General features: G+C 56.6%; 6 protein-coding genes across 6 annotated transcripts; 3 read left to right on the top strand and 3 right to left on the bottom strand.

The window, feature by feature from the left end:
• Nucleotides 1–967: 967 nt before the first annotated feature.
• Nucleotides 968–2707, top strand: EX895_000402 (uncharacterized protein; the record flags this gene model as incomplete). The annotated part of the gene is made up of 1 exon (XM_029881003.1): nt 968–2707. The coding sequence occupies one exon, from the start codon at nt 968–970 to the stop codon at nt 2705–2707; it is 1740 nt and encodes a 579-aa protein (XP_029742389.1).
• Nucleotides 2708–2847: 140 nt separating this feature from the next.
• On the bottom strand, nt 2848–4626 carry EX895_000401 (uncharacterized protein; the record flags this gene model as incomplete). Its single annotated transcript, XM_029881002.1, has 1 exon — nt 2848–4626. The coding sequence occupies one exon, from the start codon at nt 4624–4626 to the stop codon at nt 2848–2850; it is 1779 nt and encodes a 592-aa protein (XP_029742388.1).
• A 423-nt stretch (nt 4627–5049) lies between these two features.
• Nucleotides 5050–6387, bottom strand: EX895_000400 (uncharacterized protein; the record flags this gene model as incomplete). Its single annotated transcript, XM_029881001.1, has 1 exon — nt 5050–6387. The coding sequence occupies one exon, from the start codon at nt 6385–6387 to the stop codon at nt 5050–5052; it is 1338 nt and encodes a 445-aa protein (XP_029742387.1).
• Nucleotides 6388–6863: 476 nt separating this feature from the next.
• On the top strand, nt 6864–7526 carry EX895_000399 (uncharacterized protein; the record flags this gene model as incomplete). Its single annotated transcript, XM_029881000.1, has 3 exons — nt 6864–6975; nt 7319–7424; nt 7508–7526. 3 exons carry the CDS (start codon nt 6864–6866, stop codon nt 7524–7526), a joined length of 237 nt encoding a protein of 78 aa, XP_029742386.1.
• A 420-nt stretch (nt 7527–7946) lies between these two features.
• EX895_000398 (uncharacterized protein) lies at nt 7947–12137 on the bottom strand (the record flags this gene model as incomplete). Its single annotated transcript, XM_029880999.1, has 1 exon — nt 7947–12137. The coding sequence occupies one exon, from the start codon at nt 12135–12137 to the stop codon at nt 7947–7949; it is 4191 nt and encodes a 1396-aa protein (XP_029742385.1).
• Nucleotides 12138–16673: 4536 nt separating this feature from the next.
• On the top strand, nt 16674–18369 carry EX895_000397 (uncharacterized protein; the record flags this gene model as incomplete). Its single annotated transcript, XM_029880998.1, has 5 exons — nt 16674–16929; nt 17018–17081; nt 17176–17210; nt 17292–17607; nt 17685–18369. 5 exons carry the CDS (start codon nt 16674–16676, stop codon nt 18367–18369), a joined length of 1356 nt encoding a protein of 451 aa, XP_029742384.1.
• Between the last annotated feature and the right edge of the window lie 571 nt (nt 18370–18940).

Raw genomic sequence — 18940 nt, 5'->3', positions numbered from 1 at the left:
ATTGTCTGGCAGCCTCGAATTGATGCCCTCTTTCTGTCGTGTTCGCTTACTTGCAATGCTCAATCGATTCTTCGCACTACAAGCTGGTAAACTGAATGAATTTGGTGACGATGATCATCTGACTAGCCGCTACCCTTTGGAATCAGGGCTTCGGCTAAATGCTTCACGGCACCTACTTCACCAAGAAAATTCACCGACCCGTCATTTCCATGCGATACCGGCCGATTTGCTCCCTCTTGTTCACCCCATTCTCGGCCGCTGCTTCGTGTCCCAGCGGCTCTTGACACCTCAATGCACTTAGCTCTTCGGTCCGGGTAGCAACTCTGACTCCCCCGCACGGAACGACCTGATTTCATGCAGATCCGTGGTGAAGTCCGCTCCAACAAACTCTGACCTGACAACGTGGTCGCCCCAACCCCACATTTGATCTTCTCGTCTGTACCCCGCAGACAACGGCATGCACAGCATTGACAGTGACACGCTAAGCCATCACACGCAGTGTTGCATAACGACGTGCTTCCTCGACTGCTGCATTGCTGCCTTGCCCTGATTCCCCGTTGCTCTCGATCGATGATTGAAGGCACGGGATACGAGAGAGAAAGCTCGGTCGCACAGAAGGTTTCGCGGAATGTGACTGTCAACACGCCGGTAACACATGGTCGAACTGCAGGGTTGTAAGCGAGGTGGACGCGACATTGACCGTCGCCTGCTCTTCTCCCTGTAGCCGTCTCTTCCAGGGTGCTGCCATCCAGAACAGGAACGCTTGCTTGGAAGAAGCCGCCATCTAGTCTCGTAGTGGATGCTTTGCATTTCGTCGGCACGCTAAGACAAGCTTTGAGCTAGAGCTAGACAGAGGTATAAGAACCGTAATGTCCACGAGGATATTTGGCCCCCCCTCTCGTCAAGTCTCGACCTATTCCTCCTCTCCTCCCTTCCACCATAGTACTTCTCTCAAGGTCGTGTCATGATGAAGCTGCCCCTGCTAGCCCTGTTTGTATCTGCGGCCGCGGCACTTCCGCAGGCTGCTTACAAGGCTGAGTATGCCTCTTCCCAACCCACAGTCAAGATCCACCAGGGAACAGTTCAAGGCGTTGTGGATCAGGGCTACAGGCTCGAACAATTCTTTGGCATTCCCTTCGCCAAGCCACCTGTAGGTGAGCTTCGCTTTGCCAGGCCAAAGCACCTCGACTCTTCCTCATCGGACAGGCTCATCGATGCGACGCGCTTCGGTAACATCTGCGTTCAGACTGCTCAGCCCTCGCCTCTGTACAATATGAGCGAAGACTGCCTCAACCTCAACATCGTCCGACCCAAGGGCACTACGGAGAACGACAAGCTGCCCGTGCTCACCTGGATCTACGGTGGCGCCTTCATGCAAGGAAGTATTCCCAACTACAACGCCAGCGAGCTGGTCCAAAAGAGCGTCGAGATCGGCAAGCCCATCGTCTTTGTCGCGATGAACTACCGCGTTGGTCCATTTGGCTTCATCGGAGGATCCGAAATTGCTGACAGTGACTCAGCCACCACCAACGCAGGGCTTTACGATCAGAGACTAGCGATCAAGTGGATTCGAAAGAATATTCACAAGTTCGGAGGCGACCCGAACAAAGTCACGCTCTTCGGCGAGAGTGCAGGAGCCATGAGCATTGCCCTGCAGAACTTTGCCTACGATGGAGACAACGACGGCCTCTGGCATGCTGCCATCATGGACTCCGGTGGCATCGCCCCTGGTCCTCTGCTCACACCCAAACACCCTGCAGTCGAACAGAGCTTCAAGAGTCTGGCTGCAGGTGTCGGCTGCACTAGCGGCTCGCTGCTCGAGTGTCTTCGCAAAGCCAACGCGACCGACATTCAGACTGCAGCAGCTGCACTGAGCGCCACAGCTGGTGGCAAGTTCCCCATCGCAGGAGCTCTCGCGTGGCTTCCCTTGGTCGACTACGAACTCATCACCGACTATCCTAGCGTCAACCTTCCGCAGGGTAAGCTCGCCGACATTCCCGTTATTCAGGGTAACAATCTCGACGAAGGAACCTTGTTCGCCCAGAAACAGCTCAACAGCAGCGCCGATTTTGAGTCCTGGGTTCGATCGGCTGCGGTCATCTACAACACTTCCTACACCGAACAGGCTCTTCAGCAAGTCTACAAGCTGTACCCGGACATTCCGGAGCAAGGATCGCCGTACTACAACGCCGAAACCGCTACCTCGGCGGGCACGATGACCAACCTGACTTCGCGCAAGTACCCACCTTTGGAGAGCAACCAGTACAAGCGCTCCGCGGCGTTCTTCGGCGACTTTACCTTCCAGGCGCACCGACGAACCTACCTCAAGGCAGCCACGTTGGACTGGAAGACGAACAAGAACAAGGTGTGGTCGTACGAGTTCCAGCAGAACGACAAGTTTGCCAACAACGGGACCGGCTCGCCGCTGGGTGCATACCACGGCTCCGAGCTCAAGTACTTTTTCGTGCGTCCGGACGGGAGGCAGAAGGATCCCGTGTTGGCCGACAAGATGCCGGAGGCGTACATTAGCTTTACGTACTATCACGACCCGACCGTGCTGAGCGGGTTCGAGTGGCCGTGCTACGCCGATGGGCACAAGTTGTTGCAGTTGAAGGGCGACAACACCACCATGATCCCGGACACGTATAGGAAGGAGGCCATGCACGCGTTGACCAACCGAAAGGCTGCGCAGGTGTTTGGCTTCTGATGCCGGAGCAATGTCAAGGACATAAATACTCTGTAGCCTACTTTAGGATCCGGTACGAAGCTGAAACATTGTTGCTCATGGACTACGTTTGCCGTGTGACAGTGAGGTGTGCGGTTGCATTGATGCGGACGTGAGAATGGCTAGATGTGATCATCGTGGAAATCCGAATAGTCGATCTCGAGGCGAGGAGGAATGACAAACGTGTCGCTCTCGTCGTTGTCCAACAGTTCAAACTCGAGCAGCCTCTCCTCGTCCTCCTTTTCGCCATCTACCGCCATCCCGTCTGTCTGCTTCCCATTCGTACGCGCCCCCAACGACTGCCATCCCGAATCATAGCACATCTCGTCCAATCTGGATACGACCATCTTGAGCGCTTTCCTTTCCCTACTCCCCTCCTCTTGACTCAACCCTAACATCCCCTCGACGTCTCCCGCCTGCATCCCTTGTCTCCCCCTCGCCATCCTCCTAGCTGAGCCCTCGCTGATCCTGACGAATGCAGCCTCCTGCTCCTCCTGACGCAGCCGATCCATGTCGTCCTTGCCGTCGATGAAATCAAACTCGTCTTCGCGCTCCTCGTATTCCATGTTCTCCTCGAGCTCTTCGAACCCTGGCGCATACGCGCTCCAGATCTCCTCGGTCGGGGTGAACCACACGTAAATCGCACCCGTGTTGCTGGCGGACGCCAACATGGGCCGTGCCGGATGCCAGTCGACGCCAATCGACCAGTCTTTCGGCCCCTCGAGGATCTTGGATAGTGTCCCCGAGGTGCGGTCCCAGACGTACACGTTGTGGCTCGCTTTGTGTGCGGCACCCGCGAAGATGTAATCGGATGAGGGCGAGAAGCCGACATTATTCCAGGCTGTGCGCTGGATCATGTCCTGGATCTTGTGCAGTAGCGTTAGCGATAGCGTGGACGCGCGCAGGCGTTTCGACGGCCGTGCTGCTCCACCGCTCGCGTCCCTTTCATCGGCGTTGTTGGGCGTGGACGAGACAGCAACGATCCGGATCGCGCGATCATTGCAGTTGACAACGAGAAGCTTGCCCGCAGCGTCAAACGCGAGCTCTTTCACACCGGACGATGTGCTGAGCACCTTCTGCTCGTCAAGCAGCTCGCCAGTGGAGGCGTCAAAGATGAGCAAGCTTCCTTTGGAGGTGCCTGCAACGATGAAGCGCGAGTCGGGGGTGAAGCGGGCTGCTGTTATCCCCGCCGCCGCCGGTGCTGCGGTTGCTGCGGTTGCTGCCTCGGACGCTTCACCTTCGCCTTCGTCTGTAGTGTTGGTCGGCATGCTAATGGCGGCGGTGAGAATGATTCTTCGCGGTGCGTTTGGAAGCTCTTCGACTTGTAACTTTCCATCCTTGGCTCGTCGTCGACGCAGCCGGATCTTGTCCCGAATGTCAATGAGATACGCCTCCTGCGATGCAAGCACCACAACCAATCGCCCACTGTTGGCCGGAGCAAATTGCACCGACGCTACAGCACAGTCAAAACGGATCGTCTTCTTACGTTCGCTTGCAAACGGCAGTCTCGCATCCAGACCCTCCACCGCCATCCCACTCTCACCATGACTTGAACCGCCCGCAGCCTCCTGCCTGAGCACCGGACCCACCGTGCTCTTCGCAGCCAAGTCCCAAACGATAACGTTCCAGTCGCTACTGCAGCTCGCAAGGTACCGGTTGTAATTGCTCCACGCTAGACCCGTTACGGGCCGCACGTGGCCCGCGAGCAAGCGAAGCACGGACTTGGTTTCGATATCCCAGATGGTGATGTACCCGTCGTTGCGCCCCACGGCGAGGTACTGCCCGGCGAGGGTGGACGAGCCGTGGTTGAAGAGGAGCGTGCTGCATTCGGCTGTGGAGAGTGTGGTCGAGACAGAGTCGGGGATATCGATGGTAAAAGGGTTGAGTAGTTGAGCGTTCATAGTGCCCTTCGCCGAGACCTGACGATGGGATATGGAGTGAGGGACGGAAGGCCGAGAGCAAGGAGGGCGGGGATGGAGAGAAGCTCCGCGCAGCACGTCTTCCAGAGCAAAGTCCCAGCGTTCGAAAATTCAGGGTCCAACAACAACTTCTTCCCGCGACGCGCATCCAATGTGCCTCTGAAAGCATCTCAACCTTGACAGAATCGCATAAATCGTTTTGCGCAGTGCTGCAACGTCTAAGCTCTATAGGAAGCTTCTACCGTACGCTTGCTTGCATTCTCATCTTTCAGCTCGGATGTCTTTTCTGCCATTTGCGTCTGGGAGATGATTGCTAAAAGTACATGATTGCGTGCAGACACAAAGCAGGGTGTGTGTTGGAAGGCATTGGAGAAGCGATGAGACAAATGACTGTTGCTGCGCCATTCAAAGATAGAAGTTGCGTCGAGAGACACTCATCTTTGGCTTCCACTGGAAGTCCAATCCCACGGTCTCCTCCTCTCCTCGCTGTCTCTTATTCTTGGACAACGACGATGAAGCCTCGGCTGCCTTGCCTCCACCCATCGATCGCTCTGTACCGTCCTCCTCGTCCGCCATTGCCGCTGCAGCCGCCGCTCCCTCCTCATCCCCACCCTCATTCTGCGCCTGCAGTGCCTCCAACTCTTCCGGCTCCAACTCGGCGTACTCCTCCGAATACTTTCCGTCCCACACACCCGCCCCCTTGGGCAGACTCTCCTTCAGACTATGCAGCTTGAGCGTAAAGCGAGGTCCGATCTCCTGGAGCGCCGTCTTGGAGTCGCTCTTGAACATGTACCTGTGCCTCCTGAAGAAAATGTAGTCACGCTGGTTGTGACAGGTGACCACCTGTCTGCCCTCCAGGTGCGGGATCTTGGGAAAGAGGCTCTGGAACACGGTTCCGACGCGATGGCCGAGAACAGTGGTGAAATTGTTGAGGATCAGTTCTGGCGTGTGAGGGGTCGGGCGTGCTTTGCCGTAGATCTCGTCGCCGGTGCGGATCGACGTGAGGCGGAAGAAGGCGGTCGGGCCGTGTGGGAGTTGAATGACTGTGAGTGCGAAGGGTTCTTTGCGAGATTCGCCGACGACGAGCACTGCGCCGAAACGACGCTCTCGTGCCCAGCCGCAGATCTTGCCGAGCCCCACACCTTGTGCTTTGGAACGCGGTCGGTACTCGGCGCCGGGGAAAACGGAGAGCAGTTCGTCGACAAACTTGCGCGTCTTCTCGGCAGGATGCGAGCGTGCGTTGAGCGATTCCAAATGCGGCGATGTCGAAGAGGACGGCATCGACGTCGTGATCAGAATCGCAGGGGGCGCGTTTGGATCTTCATCGTCATCCACTTCTTCCAGCGCCTCCTGCTCCTCCTGCACTGCCTCCATCTCCTCCCCAGCATCGCTTCCATCTGCGTCACTGTCGTGGTCGTCTCCCGTCTTGGTGTTACTCGGCCCTGGACCTTCGTGCGTGTTGGGTGCATTGATGATGGTCGGATTGAAATCTCGCGTGTTCTCGATCGTCCTCGTCTTGTTGGCCGAGAGTCGAGCCGCTTTCTTCGCTGCGCCGTCTTCACCTCGCTCCTCTTTGGCCTGTGCTGATCTCCTCGAGAACTTGGCTTTGGCCTTTTCGGCTTTGTACTTGCGATACAGCTCGGTGCGCTTCATCTTGTTGCCGATGTGCTTGAACGAGCCAGAGGTGGACTTGCCTGAGGCGCCATTGTCGCCGGAAGACGATGCTTCTGCGTTGCCCGCCATGTTGACTCGATCTTGGCCTCCTTGATAGCTGGCGATTTCGACGCTAAGGGGGTTTCTAGCGTCGCAATATGATGCGAGGATGTCGTACAGAGCGGATAGAGGTGTGTGCTCTAAAGATCAGGGAAGGTGATGAGCTCGAGGTTGGAAGAAAGTCGAGTGGAAGGAGCAAAAAAAAGAGAAGTGAAATGCAGGGTTCGTAGGCTTGAAATTTTGCCTTTAGATTTTCCACGCACTTTCTCCACACACACACACACAAGAAGGGAGCAGCACGTGACATTGATTTGTAATGCTTTGGTTATTCTCTTTGGGACTGAAATTGGGAAATTCGCAACCCGAATTCAGCCATTCGGAAGCCGTTGCTCTGCCTGTGGAAAGTCATCGCGCTATTGCTTCGTCGCCATCACAGCTCCTTAGTATCAACCGCCAACACCATCATCCACCATATCCTACATTCTGCCAGCTTATCAAGTTTCAACATGTCCATCCTCGCCCGCCAGACCGTTCGCTCCGCCCGTACTGCTTTCCGTCAGCAGCAGGCCCCCCTTCTCCGACGCAACCTGCACGTCGAGAACACCCACGAGACCGTGAGTCCTTCCTTTAATTCTTCTCCGTTGCAGCAATCACCGCAAGCTTGATAAGCTCGTCACGTTGCGTCTCTCTTGCAGCTTGGAAAGCCTTTGTTGATGGCAATTGATGGACGATCGCTGTGACGTGCTGTTCGGAGCAACAACCCGGAACGTTCTTGCTGACCCTTGCCTCACTCTTTTCACCTGTTCACGCTTTTGCATTTTGCGTTGTTCGCTTCTCTGTATCTCTTTTCTCTTTGCCCATCTATCAGTCTCGTAAGCATCCGCCTAGCGATTTCCAATCAAGATCGATGTAAAACAATTGCTGACCCACCACACCTTTACTATCTTCGACGACATAATAGTCCCCTTCCCTTCGGGTCCCACTCGCAAAGTCCCCGTGGCCATCAGCCTCACCACCTTCCTCGTGTTCGGCTTCTCCCTCCCCTTCATCGCTGCCAAGTTCCAGATGTGAGTTCTCTCGTTATCTTCACAGCTTTGCCGCATCTGCGAGCCTCGTCACTAACAGCCTTGTTCTTTGTGCCCCCAAACAGCGCCAAGGCTTCCTGGTAAATCTGCAAACGAATGAAGTCGAGCATGTCAGAGTAAAGGCAATGCGTTTGCTCGGCATGTAGAGCTTCGTTCATCGCTCGAGTTGGCAAATCTAATCCGTTTCAATATTCATGTGTCGGCTGTTGGGTTCAAGTGTGCATCTGCTGAACGCGGAGCAGGGCGGCGTCTTGATGCTGATATGAGGGCAATGTCGCACATGGCGGTCGGAGCCACATGTTGCTCGATTGACTGAGTGCTTTACCCTGGAGCCGATTCCGAAACGCAGTCTCACACCGTCAGAAGCGGATTGAGACCTCGCGCGACATCACCGGACTGTAATCATAGATGACATGATGACATATTCCAATCGTGACTATCAATGACCATACAAAAACGGAAACAAGTCGTCCTCGGAAGGACCAACTGAAATGAAAAAAGCTTCTAACGAGCCGCACGACGCTTCGCAGTCCTGCTCTTACTCTGCTTGTACAGCCACCGCACATACGTATAAATGGACGGTGGCACCAACAGCGCCACGCCCACGATCCCGATAAACCACGCATGCTGACTGCTCTCCAGCTCATTCCCTGGCCTGTCCACATTGAGCGAAAAGAGCGACGTGATAAAAACGATGATCAGCACGGTGGTAGCCACGCTGCCCAGCGCCAAAATGGCCGAATCGGCTCCCTGGCGGAAGCGCCTGTTCTCGATGGTGATCTGCGCGAGGTACGTGTGGTGGATCTCCGAGAGGCGGCCTTCGCCCGAATTGAGCTGGTTGAGCATCGAGATGATGTGGTCGTGCACGTCGGACATGTACATGGACACTTCTGTGCGCGCCAGCATGCTGCGTGCGTTTCGTCCGATGCGTCGAAGCGCCTCTTCGCGCCGATGCAGCTGCTGCATGTCTGACAGCCGCTTCCTCAGCCCTTTGACCGCATCGTTCTTGGGCGCCAGCAGTCGAGACAGGCCCGTGACGATCTTGCGCGTGTCGGCGATTCGGTGTAGCATGATGCTCTGATCCGCCGCGGCCTGTGTGTCGAACACAGAGTTGCTCGCTTCGTCGATCTCGGCGGCTGTTCGTCGCATTTCGGCTTCGAGGGCATCCTTGAACTCCCATTCGGGCAAGCGCGAGATGGTCACTTTCTGCTTCTGCTTGACAAGAAAGTGAGGCAAGCGGTCCAGGATGCGGTCGCCGAGATACAGCACGGGCAAGGGACGGAACGCGCGCATCGTCTTGAGCCGACGCACTTCGAGCATCGGCGTCCTCTTCTCCACCTCGGCAGACATGGGCGACGATATGGAAGAAACAGGTTCGACGCTGATCAGTCGGCCTTGCGGATTGGACCCGAGCAAGGCCCTCTGGCGTCGTTGCTTGGGCGCAAAGTTGGTCTTCTTGCCCCTGATTTTGCTAGTAATAGGCTCGCTTGCAAGCGCCTCAACCTCGACTACTTCGGTCTGTACGAACGAGATGAGCGGGAAAAACGCATCGACAACCGAGTCGTACAGATCGTGCGCGATCCAATCGGCCGTCAGCTCGACGGGTCGTGTGATCTCCAAGAGCCGCGCAGCAACACGGTCAACGTGCTTGCTCACGTCTTCGAAGGCGAAAGAGATGACACCGTGCGAGAACACCAAAAGGTAGAGGTTGTTGCCTCCGACACTGACACCTTCGAGACCTTCCTTGCCGCCGATACCCTCGACAATCTCTACGCGGCCTTTGCCCATTCGAGCTGGAGCCGCCAAGCGTGTGTTATGACCGTTGTCCTGGTCTGGTCTCGAATGCGGTGCGCGATCATCCAATTTTGCCTTGTCACCGAGATCACGCATTTCGATACCCGCTTCCTTCGAATCCTGTTCGTCGTCTTGGCCGTTGCTGGCCTTCGCTTCGGTATCGCCGTGCACGGTGGCAGTGGAGGAAGAGCCGGAACCAGAGAAGCTAGGTGAACCAGGAGAGCCTTTGGAGGACGTAGAGGTGTATCGAAAGTAACGCTCGTCAATGGCCCGGACAACAACAAAGTAGTATCCGAGCCGATCGAAGACGTCGACTTTTTCGCGTGGGTCCTGCTGTAGAACGTCCTCAACCGTGAGCGGATGCATGGGGAACAGCTTGGAAATCTCGTGCATGTCCCTGTAGGTCGGGCAGTGCACGTGAAGCCACCATGCACCTTCGTCGGATTGATCGGGGTTCGTCGCAGACACAGCGGACTTGCTATCTGGTGGGGTCCCACCGGCGCTCGTCTGACTGCCCTCTTTCCCGACTGATGAGGGGTGCGAGCTCGTGGCGACAGCAGCCGCTTTCCCTCCCCTCTTCTTACCCGGCAGCATGCGTGCAGTACGACCAAAATCCCTGCCGAACACGGTGGCGTAGTTGGGGCTTAGTGGCATGTCAGAAAGGTGTCGCCCGGTGCGCGTCTCCTCCTCTTGGTCCGCAGGAAGGTGGCCGTCAAAGGCAAACGACGAACGACGAGGAGAGCTACTTGACCAGTCTAGCTGCGAGGCGGAAGCAGGTGCAGACTGTCGGGCGTCAGAAGCGACAAGAGGCGGCTGTACTGCGTCATCGTCGTCTGGCAAGTCGAGAGCAGGTGGTGGCAGAGCGAGATCGCCGTCGAAAAAGTCGAGCTCCTCTTGCGACGCTTCCGGCACCGCATTGGGGACGGGAGTCCTTTGATATGGCTGCGACGTCTCGACGTCCTCTGCGACAGGCCTCTTGTGGCGACGATGGGAGGCTTTGTCGGCTGCCGCTCTGGCTGTATGTCGGTGGTGTCGATGCAGCGTCGGATAAGCGGCTTGAGCGTCAAGGCCGAGATCACCGCCTTGGCCGTCGACTTGACGAAGATAGTTGCGCATCACATAGAGCTGGTTGCGGACGAGATCCCAGCTTTGTGTCCTCATGGTCCTTTTGAGTACCACCGAAGAGCCCACCTGCGCCTCAGGCGTGCTTTCCAGCGTCGACAGCGTGGTACAGGCTAGATCCATGGGCAGTCGCATTGGAGTGAAGAGTTGATACTCGGTGACCCCACCTGCCAGCTCTTTGGCACGCATGGCTTTCGCGCGAGCGCTGCGGCTCGGCTTGGGCGGCAAACGTCCTTGTCGGATGAGCTCGGCCTCGCGCTTCTTTGCTCGTCTGGCAGCCTGTCGGGCTTTCTTGTTTTGACGCCTCTCCGTAGCCTTCTTACCGAGCGGGAAGTCGGCCAAGGGAGCAAAGTAGGGCGTAAGAGGACCCTTGCGGCTGGACACGGGCGACCCAGGGACGTCGCTCGCCTCGGATTGATCGGCACGCGAACGTGTTCGAGTGCTGCGGCGTGACTTAGCGCGCATGTTGGAGATGGATAGACGGCGAGCCGAAGAGCGTCGCGAGCGTGTTCCATCAGTTGTGGTGGACTCGATTTGGGCTGATGTGGATGAGGAGGAGGAGGTAGAAGACGAGCCAGAAGATGAATCGTCGGAATCAGAGCTTGACGAAGAGCTGGAACCATCTCCGAAGAAGGCTCGCAAGCGGGCAATCGTGATACCACGACCTGAGCTGGAGGAGCTGGAAGAGCCGCTCGAAGACGTGGAAGAAGAGGAAGAGGAGGCTGAACTGCTCGAGCTGTTAGAAGCTGCGCTGCCGAGGGCGGAGCTGCGACTTCCACGGCTGCTGCGAGAGCCGCGACGACGTGAGCCAGGTCCCCGACGGCCTCGTTGCGTCCTGCGACGCTCGCGAGACGCAGAGACGTACTCGTCCAAATTTCGATAGGTATCCTCGGCCTCGAAGCTGGGAGGCAAGTCGACTTTGCGGATACGTCTCTGATCCGGGGCGAACTGGAGCTTGCGTCTAGGCTTGCGACCAACCTTGGAGGCCATGGCAAGCGCAGTTGCTGTGGGCGCATTGGCTTCGGGGACATCGAGCGGTGGCTCTGCCGGCAGTTCAACAATCTCGCCACCGAGCTGTGCGGCGCGTGTGGACTCGGTGCGCTCTCGTTCGTCGTCGGCGAGGTCGGGTTCGAGGTTACGCTCGCGGCGAGCTCTCTTTTCAGTCCTCCTGGCCTCTCGTCGAGCTTCCCGACGCGCTTCCTTGGTCTTCTGAACAGAAGATACGTGGAACATGGGGGAAGGTCGAGCCTTGCGTTTGGGTGAGGTGGGGGTGGCGATCTGCGTGGGACTGGAAGGAGCGGCAAAGCTGGCGACTCTGGTGAAAGCAGCTTTCAGCGCATTGGCCCTGGAGCGATGAGCAGAGTTTTGAGAGTCGGAGCCGATGGAGCCGGCACTAGTGGCACTCGCTACCGTGGCTGTGCGATGCAGCGGCGCCGGAGCGGAAGAAGAGGGAGGGTAGGCGAAGGTGGAAGGGCCAGCTTGTGCAGGTGCCGAGCCGGCATCGAAGATGGAGGTGTTGAACATGGAGAGCACTGTAGCTGGAGAGCGTTGGCGTTGCGTGTGGCGCTCAGCAGCGGGGGGCAGTGAGCGCAAGGCATCGTCCATGAGCGCATCTTGACGGTTGGTGGGTCTTCTCGGTGGAGGAGGGACATCTAGAGGCAGCAAAGCGGCCGGTGGAAGCGCTGGTTGTCCAACGTCAGCGCTGTGAGCACTATCGTCGAGATGCTCCGCGCGCTCAGCAACGTCCGAGCGTGTAGGTGGATGCGCCGGGTCTGACATGATGCATACGGGCTTCTCTGAGAGAAGGGGGGCGTATGTCCAAATGGCTTAGGGAGGCCGAGTCGTTTACAAGAATGTCTGCATTCGATTCGAGGCGCTGACCAGAGGAAGTGCCATCCTCGGCTGGAAGCTTTGAGCGTCAAAGTTACGCTAGGGAGTCAAGCTTGCATAGACGATAAAACATCAGGGATGATGGTGCCGCGGTGTGGTTGGGGGAGCGCGAGCGATGCGATCGTCACACGCAATGCTCATGGTCTAGAGGCAAGCAAGAGCCAAAGCCATCACTTCGGTCGTTGTCGAAGAGCAGTGAGCGAGAGGGATGATGATGGTTGGTCGGTCAGTCGATGGCAGATGGCACCTGGCACATGGCAGAGATGTTTGTGAGTACGAGTCGGTCGAGCCAGCAGCCGAAAAGAAAAACTGCGACAGAAAACGGATTCTCCGGCTGCATTTGACTGTGTTTTGAGTTCCCTTTTTTTGTCTCTCTTTTTTTCTTTTCTGAGAACCTTCTTTCGGCATAGCCGCACTGAATATTCTGTCTTCCCTCTGCGACTACGTCGTGCAAATGGGCTACTCGCAGCGCCATCTGGTGGACTCTTAGAGATTCTGAGAGTAATTGGCAGGAAGCACGAAGATTCGTTATCGCAGTGAAACACCAGAACGAATCGAAAGGCTGTTGTTTGTGAGTGTGGGCCGACGGCAGTCCGCCGTTCGCACGCTGCTGTGCGGAGAGCGGCATCTTCAGAGCACGTTCTGACTGATTCATGCCGAAAACTCGAATTCAATTTTTCCCACTCCATCGAACGAACACAATCGATCTCACAACGAACATCGAACAGAAAAGAATTGCTTGACACCTTCGAGAGGTTGTTCAGAGGAACCCACTCCAGGTACACAGCGCACCCTTCGAACCCCTTGTCCTGACATCGCACGCTCATTCCCGCGAGAGCATGTGTCAATCAGCTCATCGCATTCCAGTATGTGACACGTCGTTGATCAGCTTTGCTCTCCTTTCCGACGCGGAGTGGAGAGCGTTGGGTCAGACGTCTACGTCCACCATCGACATTGTCACCAGCGGTCGAGGAGATTAATGTGCAGCTCGTAGCGCATAGCTGTCAAAGTCTTGTTCAAGTCAGACATCGAGCTAGATGTTTACCTGCGCGCACATTAGCAATCTTCCTGCGCATGCTCATGGACCGATAAAGCTGTCGATGAGACAAGAGACGGTCCGTGCCAACAGACTCATCTCAACCATCGACAAAGTGACTCAAGCCGTGAAAATTGCAGGAAGGGATGGTGAGCGGAGCAGATCGAATCTGCAAGAGCATTGTTCGGACTAGCGAGCGCGAGAGCTGGTCATCGTTGCGTCCGATCCCCAGCCGAGTCGAGCCACGCTGTGCTAACTTGACGTGCTCGACATGGCAAGGGAAGGGGAGCAAGCCGCTTGCGCAAACCGCTTCGCTACACCGTATGACTCTCTTGCTCGCCATATATAAAGCTCGCCACGATGAATCAAGGATCTCGAGCCGTTCCGCAATCTCCCATCGTTTCAGTATAATCGATGACCTGATCACAACGATCACTCCTTTTTTTACCTTTCCTACACCTCCTCTGAGCTCTTCACTTGTTAACTACACTCCTTACTGTCGTAAGTAAGTAAGGCTACCGATTTGCTTGTTGTGGTTTGCGAGCATCTATTTACGCTGTGCTCGTCTTCTTGCCCACTTTCTGTCCCCAATCGAACAGTCAGCAACAGAACAGTTGTCTTGGCAGCCCACGTCGTATCTTTTCCGGTTCCCACCCCACCCCGATCGCGGTCTTCTACGATACGACAGTTCAACAGTCGCCGACTTTGCCGAGCTCATCGACATCGACAACTCGGACGACTTGACTGCCATTGCGAGGCAAATTCGACATGTCGGCAAGAACGGTTGCCGCGGCGCGAGGTTGGTCGACCGAATTGAGCGATGCACCCTCATCTCCCCGCCGCAACCTTATCGAGCATCCTGGATCGAAAGTAGCAACGTCGCCGCATCACCTTACTCACTCGAGGTACCACCGCGCGGCCACAGCAGGCGGTAAGGCACCGATAGCAGCAATCCAGGCCCAAGCCCTGGTGGAAAAGCATAAGCCAAACCTTGCCCACGCTCAGCATGGTTTGCAGCTCCAGACGCCGGTAAGTCCTGGATCGAGCGGTGTCACGTTGGCCTCGTTGGCTTTTGGTGTGGCCCCACTCGCAGTGTTCTGGCCAAATTTCCGTGGGTTTCGGCAGGTTTTATCCGCTCTGCTCTTGGTGGCAGATGTGTCATGGTTGGAGCGACTGACGGATCGGAAGCACATGGCTCGAGGAGAGAAGTGCGAAGGTCCTTTAGGACAGGTCTATGTTCAAGGTTCCGCGTCGGTCGTCGATGGTGCGTTTTCGTGCCTCGCGTCGCCATAGACTGCCTGATGTGGTGAATTGGCACGGCATGGTAGTATCGACTCATGGCTCCATCGGATTCATTCTTCATGGCTGTCTTCATTTGTGCAGACTCATTGACGTGGCTAGAGATAGGGAGGCCGGTTACAGTCTCGCGCTACGTGGTTTACCATCCCGGTTGCTCGGAACATTTCCCCTTGTTGCGGTCGATAGTGTTGCGTCTGTTGGTCCTCCTAGCACCCGTTGCACCACGCCTCCATCGACAGTGGTGGTGTGAAAGTGGCACGAGGATGCACCCCACCTCTTGGCAAAGGTGACTTCGGTAAGACGGGACCGGATGCTTACGGTCTTTCTTGGCCGGTTACAAATGAAATCAAGCACAACCTGTCGAGCCAAAACAGCAACTGTCTCGATTTCGTGATCAGTATCATATCCTGTGCGGCGGATGTTGATGCACAACATCAAGGTTTGCCTTAACATGTAAGCATGCAGCACTGGTCAACGCGGACACAGATGCCGGAGCAACATCAGCAGAGGCAGAAGCAGCAGCCCTACCTTTTGGTCGGTTACAGTTCGTGCCGTGCCCCTAACCCCTCCGCTGTTGCTGCCTCATCTTGACGCTGCCGCAGAACCTTGTCTGCTGTTCCTACTCCCTGCTCAGTCTTCTCTCTCTCTACGTCTGGGCTGGGCTAAGCTCAAACCCCCACTCTGTGTGTGGTGTTGTACTAGCTGCCCACCGGCTCCTGACTGATCCGATGGTCTCAGTCAGCTTGGCCGGTGAGCTTGGTTTCCATCTCCCACGAGAGTCACAAGCCCAAAATGCTTGGTCTCAGGCCGAACTTGTTACGCGTATCGAGGTGTCTGATTGAATCGGATGCCACGCATTCCTATGCGTTGTTCTTGCCTGCCTGTCGATCCGGAATTGTCTTCTCTCGGCAGCCACCTCGTCAACGGCGAGAGTGGCATGAGGTTCGTCGTCGCCGCCCACCTCGTCAACGGCGAGAGTGGCATGAGGTTCGTCGTCGCCGCCGCCCACGGCTGTGTTGGGTGGCGGCGACGACGGCTGTGGCGCTGCTCGAGTAGTCTGGGTGGTGGACAGAGGACTATGGTTCTGGGAGCCTGAACCTTGTCTGCGCTTTGGCTCAATGTTTCGCCTGGTCGCAAACTTGGGAACACGTCGGGAATGCGTTGCTTCGCCCCTGGCCGGTGCTCGGGATCACAGGATTACGAAATGCTCGTAGACGTGCGCTTGGAGCTTCGCCGGGCTGGTGCGTCCATGCAGCTCTGTTGCTTTTGTCCCCCACTCGTTTTTGGCGCGGAAGAGCGAGAAGAGTATATGCTAGCTCCGGAGCTGACAAAGGCTTGGCTCGGCGCTTCTACTGGAAGCACGGATAGGAGCGAAATGAGGTCCTGGCACAGCGAATGAATCCCACCGTGCTGCGTCTCGGCGAGGATGGGAGGCGGAAGGCTGGTGAAAGACAGGCGCGGGCGGCACTGACGGTAGACTACATCCGTAGGTGACCGGTCATGTCCACGATTCTCGGGTGAGCGGCTGCTTGGCTCTCTATGCAAGACAATGCGGTCGCTTTGCAAGGCAACGTTCCCACATTGGGTGCATCCTTTACTGCGCGGCTGGCGCGTGTTGCGAACAAAGTTGGCATGCAGCGATGCTTGGCTACGGTGCAGCTCGCACAGGTTCTGTGGTGCGCTGCGCCTTGGCACGGATGGCGTACGCAGGGCGGTGGTCTTCTGCGCAGCTTGCCGACTTTTTTTCGAGGTTGGCATTGAGCGCATTGAGACATATATATGTCCGCCCTTTTTCGACCCACCTACCACCTACCCCTCCCACCTGTCATGGTTCTTCCAAGCTCTTCGCAACCACCTTGCATCCTCTGTTGACCAACACCTCACTCCTTTCACCGACGTTTCTGGTCATCTTTCAGGTTCAGCATTCGCAGACAACGACAGACATCCCACGACCAACAGCTGCACAGCATCGCGGCTCAACAGCGCTCAGCACATCGACTGACCTAAAAAACAACGGACTGGAAGGCATCGCTTACGCCGCCCACCTCTTGTTAAAGCTCAAGAGCCCCACACGATCATCAATCGCCAACATGCCTATCGATCAAAGCTTCAGCAGCACTTTCAACGCCGACGCCGGCATCGCCAAGAAGCGCGGACTTCCTTATGCCCGCAACGAGCTCGATGCTGCGCCTCTGCATCTCAACCACACTTCGCCTGCGAGTAATCCAGCGGGTGGCAGTTTCTACATTTCCGGCCCTCGCCCAGCCCGTCTTTTCCCGACTGCCATGCACGAATTTAGAAAGGGCAAATACGCTACTACTGGTGGCGACCGCGGCTTCATGACTGGTGAGTTCAATACATGCTCAGATCGCCAATGTCTGAATGGACACTCTAGCTGACACTCATTGCTTTTGTGTCTTTGCTTGCCCACCAGTCTTCGAGTACGACGTCCGCGGTCATACGATGATGATCGATGTCGACAACTCCTGTGTCCGATTGTAAGTCGCGGCTGTCACATGGGCGGCGCTCGATTGCCTTCAAACGCTTGGCGCTGACCGTCTTGATTGTGGATTGCTGTTTGCCCCGAGACAGCACCTCGATCACGCAGGCTCTTGGCAAGAACAAAGGTATGTAGGACAGTCTCCTGCACGATCAGTTCGCGAGGCTTGCTAATCATCGCCATTTTTCCTCGCTTTTCCCGGCCACAGTCAACTTTGGACGCCTGGTCCGAACGTGTCCCGCCCTGGCACCACACATCACCAAACTCAAGGGCGGTTATCTGAGCATCCAAGGAACCTGGCTTCCTTACGACTTGGCCAAGGAGCTCTCGCGCCGCATCGCCTGGGAGATTCGCGATCATCTTGTGCCCCTGTTCGGCTACGACTTTCCCTCAACTTGCCTTCGACCCGACTCGGAGGGGTTTGGACAGCTGGCAATCGGAATGTCGCAGAAGCGCGCTCGCAAGCGCCACAACAACGGTGGTCCGCACCAGACCTCGTGCTATGGCCCGAGCATGCCCATTTGGTAAGTCACCTGTTCTCCCGCCACAGCAGAAGATGTAAATCAACTCGTCTAACAAGTATCCTGCCTACCTTTCGCAGTGTCGTGGAAGGACAGACGCTCGAGCGCACTCAATCTCACCAGTATCAGCAGCCGCCGGCAGCGACGTTCCACTATAGCAAAGGGCTCGACGAACGTTCTCATTGGTACGGCAGTCAGGCTCTGGGCTCTCAAGCCGCTCCAGGAAGTGTGGACTCGATGATGTGGCCGACAGCTTCTACCTTCAGTACAGGTGGAGCAGGACCGCAGGCGACAGGCTTGGGTTCGGCAGGCTCGCTGCACGCCCCTTACCCTTCCAACATAGCAGGGATCGACGCCAATTCGGGCTCTCCGATCTTGTCGTCGCCTCCCTCTTCGAATGCTTCTTCTATGTCTTATGCTCAGAGCACCGCAGCGAACTACAACTTGATGGTGCCACCCACCGTGCCTTCGCATGCGTTCGAAACGGGCATCAACGACACGGCCACCAGCACGAGCTCGAACCTGTTCGATCTTCACCATGTGGTGCCGCTCAGCAAGGACGAGACGGCGGAGGATCGGCGCGGTTACGGCGGCTTCTCGAATCAATCCTACGCAACTTATGGCAACACGAACGACCAGCTGTCGGCGTGGAGCGAGTCAAACCCGACTTCGGCGTATGTCTCGTCTTCGCCCACGCCTCCTCCTCCCGCTCCTCATGGCGCGTCGGCGTCCAAGTTCGACTCTTGGCATCCGTCGAGTGCCTAAGACCTTGGTGCCACAATTCTGTATCTCGGCCCAGATGACATGTGACTCTGTTGACGCAGTTGATGAAAGTGCAGCGTGTGCGTGTGCGTAGGAACTGCAGATTGCTCTCGCGTGCGCGGCGGGTGAGCCGACGAGAATGGAGATGGGCGAGACGCGCGTTTCATCCGACTACCTCCTCTGCGTACCAATGCTCATGCCCATATGGTGGTGGCAACTCGCGTGTACAGGCACAGCAGCCGAAATTTGTGCGGTGGCGACAAGGTGGCGGCGCGGCGGCAGAACATCAGACATCACACCAAGCTCGCCTTGTGCACTTTGGGCGTGCAGAGTACAATCTTACAGGATCGCTGAATTTTTTTCTACCGTAGGCGCCGCTGGCTGGCGTGGCGGAGTGGCGTTGGAGAAGCGGAGGCGAAGCCAAAAGAACATGAAAGGCGCGTTGAGCCGAGAGGCATTTTGTGGTTCTCGTTTTCGCGGCGCGCCACAAGCTGAGTTGGACGAGGTATGCTTCTCGTCGGTCGGAAACGCAGATTGAGGTTGAACCCTGACAAAGAGTAAGACACTCGCAGTG

Source organism: Sporisorium graminicola, chromosome SGRAM_1, assembly GCF_005498985.1.
Source record: "Sporisorium graminicola strain CBS 10092 chromosome SGRAM_1, whole genome shotgun sequence".
Lineage (NCBI taxonomy): Eukaryota > Fungi > Basidiomycota > Ustilaginomycetes > Ustilaginales > Ustilaginaceae > Sporisorium > Sporisorium graminicola.
Note: the sequence above shows the minus strand (reverse complement) of the source record. Positions and strands in the feature narration are given on the sequence as shown.